The sequence below is a fragment of the Myripristis murdjan genome, chromosome 6, assembly GCF_902150065.1.
Source record: "Myripristis murdjan chromosome 6, fMyrMur1.1, whole genome shotgun sequence".
NCBI lineage: Eukaryota > Metazoa > Chordata > Actinopteri > Holocentriformes > Holocentridae > Myripristis > Myripristis murdjan.
The window spans coordinates 34,429,794-34,443,749 of NC_043985.1; the positions used below are offsets into that span (position 1 = coordinate 34,429,794).

General features: G+C 42.9%; 1 protein-coding gene across 1 annotated transcript; it reads left to right on the forward strand.

Annotated features, from left to right (window-relative positions):
• The first annotated feature begins 345 nt into the window (after positions 1 to 345).
• LOC115361031 (acyl-coenzyme A thioesterase 2, mitochondrial-like) lies at positions 346 to 10,574 on the forward strand. Its single transcript, XM_030054267.1, has 10 exons — positions 346 to 538; positions 1,299 to 1,398; positions 1,803 to 1,993; positions 2,536 to 2,684; positions 2,939 to 3,055; positions 3,752 to 3,834; positions 5,461 to 5,554; positions 9,097 to 9,177; positions 9,630 to 9,771; positions 10,424 to 10,574. The coding sequence occupies exons 1-10, from the start codon at positions 346 to 348 to the stop codon at positions 10,531 to 10,533; spliced, it is 1,260 nt and encodes a 419-aa protein (XP_029910127.1). The 3' UTR covers positions 10,534 to 10,574.
• The last annotated feature ends 3,382 nt before the right edge of the window (positions 10,575 to 13,956 follow it).

Here is a 13,956-nt window from a genome sequence, read left to right on the forward strand (position 1 = left end):
TTTACCTGCCAGAGCTTGTGTGATGAGCAAAGAGGAAGCAGGACGCCCAGCAGCTGAGTGGATATGTTCTACTCTGTGCAGCAGTAAGTACACTGTAAATACACAGTTCTATAATTTATCCATATTTACAGGAGGGATTGCTTATTGCCTCGCTGATTAATTCCCCCTGGTCATCCTTTGAAGCAGCAGTTATATCTATTTAGGAAAAGAAGTGAAGTTATCTTCACCTAACTCCTGACACCTGACAGATTTTCTTTAGGTTTTGACCAGAGTTTCTTCTTTGGCATTCAAGTTTTCTAGCTAGCTAATTGACACTGTGGCTCTCTGTTCAGGACAGTTGGACAGATGAGAAACCTGTGGCGTCTCTTGCTGTCAGTCCAGCCATCCAGAGGACTGGTGGATGAAAAGTTCAGTGTTCGAGTGCAGAACGCGCCGCCTGCTCACCCGCTGACCATGCACGCCCTCCTGCACTCAGAGGACGGAGACACCTGGGAGGCGTTCGGTCACTACGTCACGGACGCTGGCGGGGACGTGAACGGTACAGACTTCCCTGATGGACACAATCTTCAGCCCCATTCTGGACGAGCATTCAGTCAAAGCATTGTTTTACAGTTTTTTAAGTCCTTCAAAATTTTGAGATTCACACAAAATGTTTGGAATTTGTCTTGGAATTTGGGATTTGTCTTGGTCTTGGAAAGCAGAAATACCACAGATATTCTGGAAAACAATGTAGAAATTCCTTTAAAAAATTCCACATCTTGAAAAATTTGTTGCACCAAAAGTCTAGAAAGGAGAATATGGAGAAAATATTAACTTTCCAGGGCTTTAGAAATTTGTGAATTGCGTTAAGTATCTGGACAGGAGCGTTGTCATGATGTCCGCTGTACTGTAGAATAATGTTTAGCCACATACTCATATGACCTTGTTTACGGAACGTGAATGGTATAGACTTTCCTGATGGTCAGAATCTTCAGCCCCATTCTGCAAAATAATTTAATTAATTAAATTAGTCTGTAATTAATTAAGTTTATCACCAAAATCAACAAAATTCCTTGAGTGTTTTTCAGTGAGTTTTGAGTTTTTATTTTCCTGGCTGTTTTTGTTTTTGTTTTTTGTTTTTTTTGTTTTGTTTTGTTTTTTATTTTTAACTGTACAACACTGAAATGGTCTTAAAGCATCTTAAAGATAGGACTTCCTCAGTGGCTATTTCATTTCTCAGAACAAAACTGCAGCCCTGCTGTAATCAACCTTAAACTCTGAGGATCCCAATTTATTGTTTTCATCCTTTTGCTTTATAGTTACCAAAGACCCCAGTCTGGGAGGAACGTATGTTGGGGTGGAACCGATGGGTTTGTTGTGGAGCCAGAGGCTGGTGCCAGGCAGCAGACCAGGGCTCCGGTAGGCTGATCAATCAATGCTGCATCAATTTTCAGTCTCATTAATAAAAACCAGTGCTATACTTACTGTACTTACCTCTGTCACTATCAGATGTTGTCACAGTAATACAATTAAGTCTATTAATGACTGCTTCACATTTACATTTGATTTTAAATTCAGACGCAAGTTAGATTCTCTGTCCATAAAAGGGCCTTAAGGGACCTGAAAATCTGCTCCGGCTTTTTTTTTCTTTCTAATAACCGGTAAGTTGCCACTACAGTTGTTGTTAGCTAGCTTGATTAACAGTGGTAAATGGACAGGACTTTATGTGCGGAGATATATCAACCCAGCTTATAGCAGCGGTCAGTTTTTCATTCATTCACAACACGTCTCCTCTAAGCAAACTTTGCCTCATCCGTCTTCAGGTTCAGGAAGCAGGATGTCCAGACGCCCATGCAGGTGAGGCTCTCAGTGTACCAGGGTCACCAGTCGGAGGGTTTCATGGATCGGGCGGTGCTGGCCAGTGTGATGATGGAGCGTTGGTACATGGCGCCTGGCGTCCGAAGAGTCAACATCACGGAGGGCGGAGTCACCGGGACCCTCTTCCTGCCTCCAGGTAGGAGCAGAGGAGAGTTCCTGAGCTGCCAGACTGAGCGTCAAAATTAGATTTAACAGCTAAACAGAACTGTTCTGCACTGTTTTAAAAAAATTTTTCCCCTCATGCGAGCTGGCAAGGCTGAAGAACGACTGTGTTGGCTTGTAAGTCTTGTAACACTCCAAGGCAGCATTTCTTGCAATCTTTTGGAAGGACTGTTGACTGCTGCTCAGACACTTTGAGGGGAAGCTAAGCAGTTGCTGGGAGTAATCTGAAGACATCACCCTGGGCTCTGCACATTTCCCATGACCCATGAATAATGAATTAAAAAAATATTGATAGATTAAGCAATGTTAAAAAAAAAAAAAAAAATGTGTATTTGCAGCCCTAAAATCAACACAACAAAGTGAACTTTTCCAATGTGGTTCAGAAAGGAGGATCTGACCTTTTGAGATCAAGCCTCAGGCAATACTTTATTGGTAGACCAACACCTTTTGGATCTGATCTAGTGGCCAGTGTGGCTCTGAATGTAAAGTCAGCTGTTTTTGCATTTGATCCTGCAGGGCCCGGACCATTCCCCGGCTTGTTGGACTTGTGGGGCGGCGTTGACAGTTTGGTGGAGTACCGCTCAGCGCTACTGGCCTCTCATGGTTTTGCCTCTCTGACCCTGGACTACCTGAAACCAGCTCAGGTGAAGAATGAATACTTTGAGGTAATGATCAGTTCATACTGGAAAGCATGAGAGCTTCAAGGTTCCTTTTGAGAGCCTCTTCGATTTTCAATTTGATGTGTTTCCTGTTGACAGAGCATGTGGGGGCGTGACATAAAATCCATCTGAAAAACAAACTGTTCTTTAACTCTTCTTAGATGTTGTTTCAACAGCTCTGTCAATCAGTAAGAGGCAGAGTGTTTTGGGTTTTGGTAAACTGTCAGTTGTTGAGGTCTGGTGCTGTGGCTGTCCTGCAGGACGCCTACAGAGTGCTGCAGCAGCACCCTCAGGTCTGCAGGCGCAGGATCGGATTGGTGGGACTTTCCTTTGGCTCCTCTATGGCTCTGAGAACTATTTACTCCAATGTGATCCAGGTGAGGAAATGCCTAAACTCTGTCTTCATGTGCTTTTTCAATGAGATTTGTATCAAGGTGCAGCCAGACTCTGCAATATGGATGTATTGTTGCATTAGTCAGTCAGTCAATCCAGTTTTATTGCTCCATTGTTGGGGTAATGAGTTACAAAGTAAACAAGGAATCTGATTATTTTTTGCAGTAATGAGTAACTTAAGTCATTAGCTCATTAGTTTAGTAATCAGTTATTGGTGGAAAACAGTACTTTCCTGTTCCTGTTTTATTGAAATCCATGAAATTAAACTTTAATTATTTGGCTACTTAAACTGATGGGGTTTATTCCCAGCTGATGAATGTATGTGTGTGTGTGTGTACATGTGTGTGTGTACGTGTAAGTGTGTGTGTGTGTGTGTGTGTGTGTGTGTGTGTCTGTGTGTGTGTCTGTGTGTGTTTAATGTATTTGTGATTTTTGTATTGTGTGTATCTTAACATTAGTATTTTTTTGGGTGTGGTTTTCATATCAGCCTCTATAGGTTTCTGACCTCACACATATTTTTCTTGTTTTTTGTTGTTGTTGCTGTTGTTTTTTTCTTCATGTGATTCCCCGCCTTTCTCTTTGTATTTATACATGTGTGAAACAAATAAATGAAATGAAATGAAATGAAATGTGTGTGTGTGTGTGTGTGTGTGTGTGTGTGTGTGTGTGTGGTCTCCCAGCCCAGATGCCTGGTGTGTTTGAGTGCGACTCACATCCAACCAGTGGGAGGAACTATAGCTGATTTTTTGGATGAAATTGAAGAGTAAGTCATATTGTGGTTGATGACTTTATCACATGCTGTGTATTCTGACTAGTTTAACTGGGTTCAACTGGTTTCCCTGTTAGCAGTAGTAGCCAGGGGCGGACTGAGACTAAAAAACAGCTCTGGACTTTGACTAAGCCCGGCCCAAAACAACAGATGCACGAAAACTCATCAGCCACAGACACGGGTCTCAAAATACTTAAATATTAACCCATGATATTTTACCTTCCAATTTTACCTTTTAAAGAATTATCACTGATGTTGACTAAAAGTGTGTGTGAAGAGCTTAGTGTAGAATACTCACTGAGAAATAAACAAAACACTCTTAAAGTCTCTCTGCTGATGAATGCAATGCAGGTGAGGTGACTGCCTGAAAGGATTTGTTCCGTGTGGCTTGGGAAATGCTAGAAATACTGCACAATACATTGTATTATTTTCTTCACAGTATGTCAGCCATTTCCTCTCTGTACCACCCTTGCGTGTTAAGGCTTTTTGTACTGTGAGGTGTTTTGTCTTTCTCTGAGGGTGGTAAGAGAAAATCACCTCTAGGCTTTGACTGTCTGACTTTGGGCGTTTAAAATAATGCAATAATGGAGCTGGAGTGTGTATCGTGATCCTCTCTATGCTCTACCTAAATACAGAAGTGAAAGAATGGATTAAAAACACAGGGTTTATGTATTGAATTGTCTATTCTCAAAATGGATTTATTACTTAATAATCTTAATTAGTTTCTGCAAAAATTACTACAAAAAAAAAAACAAAAAAAAAACAGCTCAACTACTTTAAATAAATATTTCTTCTGCATTTATGTTGCTGGGGCATGTTAATATTTTGTTTAGAGCTAAACAGCTGTAACTACTGTAGGCTAATAGTTTGGTAAATTTCTGAGTGAAGATAAAAACGTAGCAACCTAAAATAATATACCATCAGATTACCAATACCTTGCATTTAACACTCATTATCCTCCTTTGATACTTACATGTCCTGCGCTTGTCTGGGGAACTTCCACCAGCTCATGCATCTGTCCCTCATCTATCTGTCCCTGTGCTGCGGCTGCAGCCTCAGCTGAGTCAGCCCCCTGCACAGCGCTCTGGCTCTCACAGCCAACGGTGCCGCCTCCAAAACAGCTGCTGCTGGTACTTGCAGCGCTGCTGCCGCTGCCGCTGGCAAACATTTCTGTCAGCTTCCGACATTTGGATGCTTCGCTCTCTAACTGCCTAATTTTTTTCTCTCTTACCTTCTCAGCCACACCCTTTTCTTTCCTTTTTTTAGGATTAGCAACACGAGTGGTGTCCATGGTCTCTAGTCATCTCAACTTGTACACACTACCACGAGTATCTTTGACACGGCTGAGTGGCGAGTAAGCCTGCGCATCTAAGGGCCTAACGGCGCATTGTTGCCACCCATCGGTCTGGACATGGAACAACAGTAGATTACAAGCAAAAAGGGGAGGGAAAAAAAAAAAAAAAAAAAAAAAGACCGCCTGTCAACTGACAGCACCGGCCGTTCTGGTATTCTCCAGAACGTCCAGATGGCCAGTCCGCCCCTGGTAGTAGCTAGCAATTTTTAGTGAAAGCTCAACATTTTTTTCCTCCAAGTCTGGTAACTCATGTTATCCCTGACCAGAAAGTTGAAGAAATCACACTACAACGATGAGAACCAACTGATCTGGCGTAATGCTTTGCTGCCCATGCCAACCGACACCAGCAAGAAAGTGGATGTGAGTGAAATCTGCTAGAAAACTTCTGTCTCGTACCTCCTGATACTTTTGGAAAGTCTAACAGAGGCATTTTCTTTGTCTCATCAGCCTTAAATGTATTTCTGCCATGTAATAAGAGAAAGCTGTGATGAATGTGTTTAAATCCCCTTTCAGAGACTTTGACTATCTTCAAGAAAATATGTTAAGTTGACTTAACAAGTTTCAAGTCTGACATGGGCTCAAAGGGTGATATGTTCAGTGCCCGCAGTGCCAAACGGAGGTCCCATGTGAGGGTACACCTTTCCCATGGAGCAGTGCCGGAGCAGACGCCGACAATCAATCAATCAATCAATCAATCAAATTTATTTATAAAGCACATTTAAAAACAACCCAAGTTGACCAAAGTGCTGTACAGTTAAAATGAATAAAATAAGTACAATGTTAAAAATGCATGAAATAAATACAAGAAGTAAAGTAATAATCACAACAAAAAAAACCAACAGTCAACAAAGATCAAGGCACACAAACAGCAATATCAGGCGGACTCAAAAGCTATACTAAAAGGTAAGTTTTAAGCCTGGATTTAAAAGAGTCAATGGAGGGGGCAGATCTAACAGAGGGGGGAATGCTGTTCCAGAGTCTGGGGGCAGCGGCCATAAAGGCACGGTCACCCCTGAGTTTAAAATTGGTCCGTGGGATAGTTAAAAGCCCCAGGTCAGCCGACCTGAGGGGCCTGGAGGGGAGTAGGGGATTAAAAGTTCAGTCAAGTAGGAGGGGGCCGCTCCATTCAGGGCTTTGTAAACAAATAAAAGAATTTTAAAATCGATACGGTATTTAACTGGGAGCCAGTGGAGAGAGGCTAGGACAGGAGTGATATGGTCCTTCTTTCGGGTGCCTGTCAGGAGTCTGGCTGCAGCATTTTGTACCAGTTGTAACCGGGATAGAGATGAGTGAGTGATACCAGTGTATAGGGAGTTGCAGTAGTCCAGGCGGGAGGAAATGAAGGCATGGATGACTTTTTCAAGGTCTGTAAAGGTGAGGAATGGTTTGATTTTTGAGATCGTGCGAAGTTGAAAAAAGCTGGCTTTGACTACTGACTTTACCTGTTTATCAAATTTGAGTGCTGAATCGAAGGTGACACCGAGGTTTTTGACGTGAGGTTTGATGAGGGTGGAAAGGTTGCCAAGACTGTTGGATATTGGGTTTGTGTTGTCAGGGGGGCAAAAGAGGATGATTTCAGATTTAGATTCGTTTAATTGAAGAAAGTTTTTTGCCATCCAGGACTTTATTTCACTGATGCAGTTGAAGATGTTGGTGATTATGGATTGGTCAAAACCGGTGGGACAGTTGTTTACCGGTGAGACAAAATCCCACCGGTAAACAACTGCTGCTGGCGCTAGTGGCGTCCCTCCAGCAGATGGCGCCCTAAGCAACTGCCTATACCGCCTATGCCAAAAGCCGGCCCTGCCATGGAGGCAGGGGCGGACTTACCATTAGGCAAAACTAGGCGGTTGCCTAGGGCCCCAAGTTCCTGAGGGCCCCATAAAACTCCTCATACACTTATGGTTAGTACAGTTATTATTTATTTGCGCACATTAATTATGTTTTTGATTAAAATCCTTTCGCTAAAATGCCAGCAGAATGCTTATCGTATTATGTGTGTCTCGGGGCCCCTGTTTTGGGTGTTGTCTTCTCATTTCAGAGGGCCCCATGCCTGCCTTTGCCTTGGGCCCCAAATTTCTTAAATCCGCCACTGCATGGAGGGCGTAGCAAACAGTGATATGCCCCAACTGGTCTACTAAGCACACAGCCGTGCTGCACAGATACAGCTGCTTTGTGGACTTTCAAGGTTTAATCTGCATGGTCAGCCTGAAATATGTCTTGTAAGTGTTGGATCCAGTGTTAGGCATGAACGCAAAACTCGAACCCAATTGCAGAACGCAGAACACTGAGACAGCGGACTGGTGCAACAAAGGGATTTATTGTAATGATACTTAAATAAAGTCTTTTGCAGGAAGGGGGAGCCGGGAGCCAGAGGATAGTTGATGAAGAGTGAGCAGAAGAAAGGAAAATGAGTCCAGAGTTTGAGGGTGGAGAGCAGATCCAGAATGTGTGGCACGTTGGTCAAGAATGAGATGGAGGTAGAACTTGACTGACTGGTCGCCGAGTCTAAGATTTGGGCGTGGTTGAGTCGAGGCCTGGTTTATATAGCTGAGTAGATGTTTAAGGTTAAGGTTACGCAAACTTTATTGTCCCCATGGGGTAATACAGCCAGCAGACAATACATAAATAAATAATAAATACTAAATACAGCAGGTTCATACGCACAGGATACAGGACACACAGCACACAGTGGACACACCATCGATAATGAGACTCCAAGTATTTCTGGGGAAGGACAGATCACATCAGGCTATTAATGAAGCCAATGGTGACCAGGATAAATGAGATAAATGATAAATGAGCTGCCACCTGAGTCTTGCACACCTGATCCCACTCCTGTAATCAAGCACAGTCACATATGCAGAGAGGGAGAGAGAAAGAGAAAGATGCTCTTGCTATGTAGAAGCAGAGGGCATGACATCCAGCCTCCTGCAAAAGACTGGGTCCAGACTTCCTGCTCCACACCATGGGGTAAACATCTCCCAGCAGTTATTATGGAAAGCCTATGTTGAATTTTTCTGCATCCATCCCATGTGGAGCTCACATTCTTAGTAAGCTGGAAAGGAGCGAGGGAGGAAAGAAGGTGTTTTTGTTTCTTTTTTACAGTAAATCTTTAACTTTGCACCAGATTCTGCCTGACTATGAGTTGTATTTCATTGCCTGGGTCATTCTTTGATAAAATGAGTTATGGAAACCTGAAGATTGGCTGACCCAGCTGAAGCAAGAAATCCACGGCGATAACTGGCAAGCCAGCCAGGAGGTGCAGAGATGTTTGGAGTCAGCAGTAGGACTCATGGGAATTGTTTGAAGAGCATATTGTACATCATAAGGACGCCAACTCGAGAAAAGCATTAGGTGGCAGAACGGAAAAGTAAGTATCTTCCAAAATGGCACAACACAATCAGGAGAGCTTACAGGGAAAAAGAGCAAAGAACAAAGGACAGATTCCAGCTCTTGAAATCCAGGCCCCAGTCATAACAGTACCAGCAGTGCCACCACAGACTGGAGAAATACAATATACTCATGCAGCCGTTCCACAGGACCCAGTGAGCACAGAAGCCGCCTGACGTACCTGAGCCTATAGGGCAGATATCTCAAATTCCTCTCTTTCAAGTAGTGGTAGACGTCAGACCACCACATGGAGGGGGTCAGACCATATGGAGGGAATGCAGGGCAACAAGGGGGCAACTGCAGACCTCGCTTCACCAAACCCAGGGGTGTGGAAGACCAGCACAAGGAGGAGGCTAGGGTCACATGGGGAAGGGGTGGGTGGGGGAGTGAGGGTATCATGGTCAGCCCCAAATGGCAGAAACTTGTATCTACCGCATGAGTTCACTTGTAAGTAAATTACAACACTTTATCCCCAAATGACTAACTAGTGGAAGTGTGCTGTGTTGCAGGTGGGCCGGCTGCAGTGTCCTCTCCTGCTGGTTGTGGGCGAGGACGATCAGAGCTGGCCTGTACCTGAATCTGCAGACGATGTGAGTTTCCTGCTCCGGACTGACAAGCTGAGTCATAACAGACGGTCTTAGATCAGGCGGCACTGATGAATCAGCAAACTGTCAGTACCCCTGCTTTGAATATTGTCACACAATTGAGTGGACATTATCAGTGGTAAACCCTCTCGTGGTCAGAGGCTGTTATCATCTATTTTTGTCATCAGTCTGCCTCAACCAGTTAAATGGGACCCTGTACGCTGACATAGTATAAAGACCAGTTATGGATGGGTAAATCACAGTGACCTACAGTGTGCTTACTCAACACTGTCCATAATGACTGGTACCCCCACCCTGCTTTTATCCTCTTTTTTCCCCTCTTTTTTTCTGCCTTAATGACTTCCTCTTTGTGTTTTGTAAATATGTTCATCTTGCAAATCCACCTGTGGTAAAGAAAATGTGAGAATACATTGAGTATTTTAACTGTGTGTTCCCAGATGAGGCAGATGATGGAGCGAGCTGGGAACAGCCACCTGCTGACCGTCCTGTCGTATCCCAGAGCCGGTCACCTGATCGAGCTGCCGTACAGCCCACACTGCCGGGCCAGCAAGTTTTTAACACCACTCCATAAGGAGAGAGGTATATTAACCATGGTGTGTGTGTGTGTGTATCTGTCACATTCTAAATCTTATTTTTAACCTGTATTGATTGACAGGTAATGATAAGGATTAAATTACTGCTGAAACAGTCAATAATTGATTATATGATGAATCATTTGTCATTTATCAAGTGAAAAAGCCAAACATCATCTGATTCCAGCTTCACAAAGATCACTAAGACGTCAGGATCATTTGGTCTTTGACAAAACTAGATGGCCCTCAGTAGAGTGCGTACCTCTGCCAACACGATGCAGCTGTCCAGATCTGCCAGTTCCACTTGTTGGATATTCAGGATGAGTTCATCAGGCCCACCGCTACACCCTCCTTTGCCGTGAAAAAAGAATCAGTTCATCCTTGACCCATGACCAGCCTTTCCACAAAGTTCTTTTCTCACTGGCTGGCAGGTGTGCATTAAAACCATGTATTGCAGACGCAGTTTGGCTAAAGTCTGATCAGTGTCCCGGGCCCCGCCACCTGCTCTCACCACATCACACTAATTTGCATCATGAACTGAAGCGTTTTGTTTCCTGCCCAAAAATGGTCGGAGCAGTCAGCAGCTTCTGAGGGCCTGCAGGTGGGCTTTAGGTGATGGTGAACTTACAGTCACTGTGTTGCTGCTGTTTTGGTTTCAGTAATGATGCTGTGGGGCGGAGAGGCGGCGCCACACTCCCACGCTCAGGAAGACGCCTGGAGGAAGACGCTGGACTTCCTGAGGAAGAATCTTTACTGCAGCGCCGACTGAGCCACAACAATCTGCCACAAACACATTTCTGCTGCCAGATCACCAACATCAGGCTGCAGCGCTGCAGCAGGGTGGCCTCTCGCCTGCTTTTACCTATAATAAGAGCATATATAGTGTATAATAAAAAAAAAAAAAATCATTTTTATCAAACTCTGAGTTTTAACCTTTGATTCTTTTTTTTTCCTTTTTTCTTTGTAAATGTCAAAATGTTTTCACCAGTCTCAGTTGAAACTGTAGTTGTCACAGCACGTGTGCAAATAAAAAATACTGAATCAATCACTGAAAATATTAGGCTACTCCACCTATATCTTATTGCCCGAGTCTGTGTGGTTTCCATGGCAACACGAAACGTTTCACTGAAACCCGCTTCAAAAGCCGCTGGCTTTGTTAGTCTGCATAATGGACCGTTTTGTTGTCAATTTTGATTTATTTGGCGACTTAAGTTTGGATAAATGGCTGAACGAGGAAGACGAGACAGAAGAGAAAAAAGGAGAGATACGCGAGAGTGACGAGTGAAGAGCTGGATCAGCTGGAGAGGTCAGGAAATGAAGCCGGTACGGCCCGGTCAACGTCTTGGGCAACCCAGTCTCACTCCAAATTGTGTAATAGCTATGTTGGTCCACAAGGCAAAATGTAGTCATTTCACAAAAACGGCTCTGAAATTGTGACTTGGGTACGTCTTATCTGCCAAGTCTTTTCTGCGGGCATACTTTCGGTCATGTGACTGCCCAGTTTCTCCCCGGCGTAAACAAAAAACATGGCAGACATCCCTTCTGGAAATTGCTATATTTTAAGATAGCTTGTGGCTTTAGCTTTGTTTTGATAACTTTTCTAGCGACAAATGTACACTTTCTTTTCATAGTATTCATTCGGTTTATGTATACGATCCGTAGTTTTATCGTTTCGACGTACATTCTTTCAGATCTCCCTACGAAACTGTAGTAAAAATACGTTTTTGTTGTTGCTAAGGTGGTAGCCACGGACGCTATTAACAGCGAACCGAAAGGAAGTTGATGTCGGTCACGGACCGAGTTGCTCTCTCTCTTTGTTGTCATGGTAACGTGACGTTTTCTGCGTCATATAACGTGGTAATAGAGTCTGCCCTATGGTCTGCCCAACCTGATCTCACAGAAATCAGTGAAATGAGCACGACCTCTTACTCCTCGCACAAAAACTGTTTTAATCATAGATTTCTATGGTTTTAATTCCGTGTGGTCACCACGCAAACAGTGTCCACTGAAAGTCAGCGAGGATCCATGCTGGACACACGGATTCTCGGCTTCAAAGCCATCACGCTGTGGGTGGTGGTTCATAGATCCCGGAAGTGCAAATTTAATCGATATTCTGAAAAATAGTTCTGATTATTAGCCATAACATTGTAACCATCCAAGGCAGACTTACCACGAGCTATGAGGTTGTGTAACGATGGCATGTACTTCTGCCGAGTCCACAAGTCCCGTATAATATCAACTTTATTTTAAAAAAACACGTTTTATTTGCAATGTCATATCACGGAGAAGCACTACATTACCCATAATCCTAATCAGCGACGTGTCTGATTTGACAACTTTCATCAATAAAGTGCATAAAGTTAAAAATGCCCATTGACCACAAAGTAACCCCCCCTATCTGCATGAAATGGTTTGGTCCTGCAGCCACGCTAGCTCTTCAAACCGATTGGACTTTGCTGTTTTTCGAAAGTTATCAACATGAATGGAGAATCGGCCCAACTACAGCAAAAGTACACAAGCCCCGATGGCAGAGCGGACCGTGTTTCCGCCTGCCATGCAAGAGAGCAGGGGTTCAGTTCCCCGCCCGGACAAGAGGGCATCACAGTGAAGTGATACATTTTATTCTGCCTGTCTTTGGCTAAATGACACACACAGTGGCATTTAGGGTTTCTGTCATTTTCATTTCTGTACTCTTTTTGTGAATTTGTATTGTAACCCAGGTGCTAAATAATAATAATAATAATTATTATTATTATTATTATTATTATTATGCCTTGTTGTTGTTGTTGTAGTTTGCCTTTTTTAAATGCCTTGTTCTAACTTTATCTATATCTATATCTATATATATCTATATATATATATATAGATATATATAGATATATATACCAATCGATTCAGATTTAAACAAGGATTTGTGTGGTATACTTGGTAAACATATGTATATGTATTTGTATATATAATATAGTTCAAATTCAGCTATCACTGAAATAGAATGTTTGGTCAGTAGTTTGGGACTCTCACCCAAACTATATATGAGGAGAAAATTCCTCATATATGTATTTTTTCACCCCAAATCCAGTGCCACCACCTGTGAGTCTACAGTTTAGGAGATAAATTAGACCTGCATTGGACTACAAGGGAGACAGTGAGCAGTAACCAAGTAACTGTCGTGTTGTTCTTTTCACAATTATGGGAATGATAGTCAAAAATATCATTAAAATGCATAGTTTTATATAAAACAGCATCAAAATTTTTCACCGGCCTATTGGCCAGCTATACAAGGGCCCACTAAGATTTCCACTAAGATGGATAGCAGGAGCTACCTGCCATCCATCTATCCATCCATCCATGCATCTATCCTTACATTCGTCTTCCTCAGTCCCCCGTCTTTCCATTACCTACCTGCCTCGCATCTCTCTTTTTCCAGCTCTGTTAAAGTTATTGATTTTTACAAGCAAATATAAATTTAACTGTGAAGCCCCCATTTTTCATAAATGTTTTTACCTCAAAGGATAATCCTCGCCATATTCATATAAATACATGTTTGTTTTGCAACTTTCGACTCCATCACTTACTGATGCAACAACACACTAGAGATTAAAACAAAATCCGGCTCATGAAAGCTTTTACATTCACGGTTCTAAACACCCAGAGTCTGGCAAGGAACTGATGCATTTTACATTTTCGATATGTGTGGAATCAGGGTTTCCACGAGAAAAAATTGGCACCGGACAACGTGACCGACAGGTTTTCAATTTACCGGACAAATGTTTGAAATTCCGGTCAAATATTATCTGAATTTATTGAGCTTAAAATTATATGCAGGCTATATAAGAATGATATCAAGGCATGTCAATTTATAGCGTAATCTTTTTATTGAAAAGTAGGCTATATCAAATAAAATGAGTGCTGTCAACTGACTTACGTGCGTAACTTCTAGGGTTGGGAACGATAAACCAATACGACCGGATAACCGATTTTACAGGTGAGAGATACGGCTGTGTCGGTAGCAGACTCCTCAATCGATACAATTTAGCCATGAATCCTTAGATGAATCGATTGTAGAGTTGTGGATCGGATATCGCGAGACTAGGAATCGGTTGCCTGAGGCTTTACAGTTTTCATCTGTAAAAAACGTGAGAGCTCACGAAACTACTCTCGCGCATGCTCCGTATGCATCCCCGATTCAAAA

Excerpts from the sequence above, each read along its gene's own strand:
- LOC115361031 (XM_030054267.1), top strand. The coding sequence starts at position 346 with ATGAGAAACCTGTGGCGTCTCTTGCTGTCAGTCCAGCCATCCAGAGGA. Across the intron at positions 9,178-9,629 it reads TACCTGAATCTGCAGACGAT|ATGAGGCAGATGATGGAGCG; the intron begins GTGAGTTTCCTG and ends GTGTGTTCCCAG. Across the intron at positions 9,772-10,423 it reads ACCACTCCATAAGGAGAGAG|TAATGATGCTGTGGGGCGGA; the intron begins GTATATTAACCA and ends TTTTGGTTTCAG.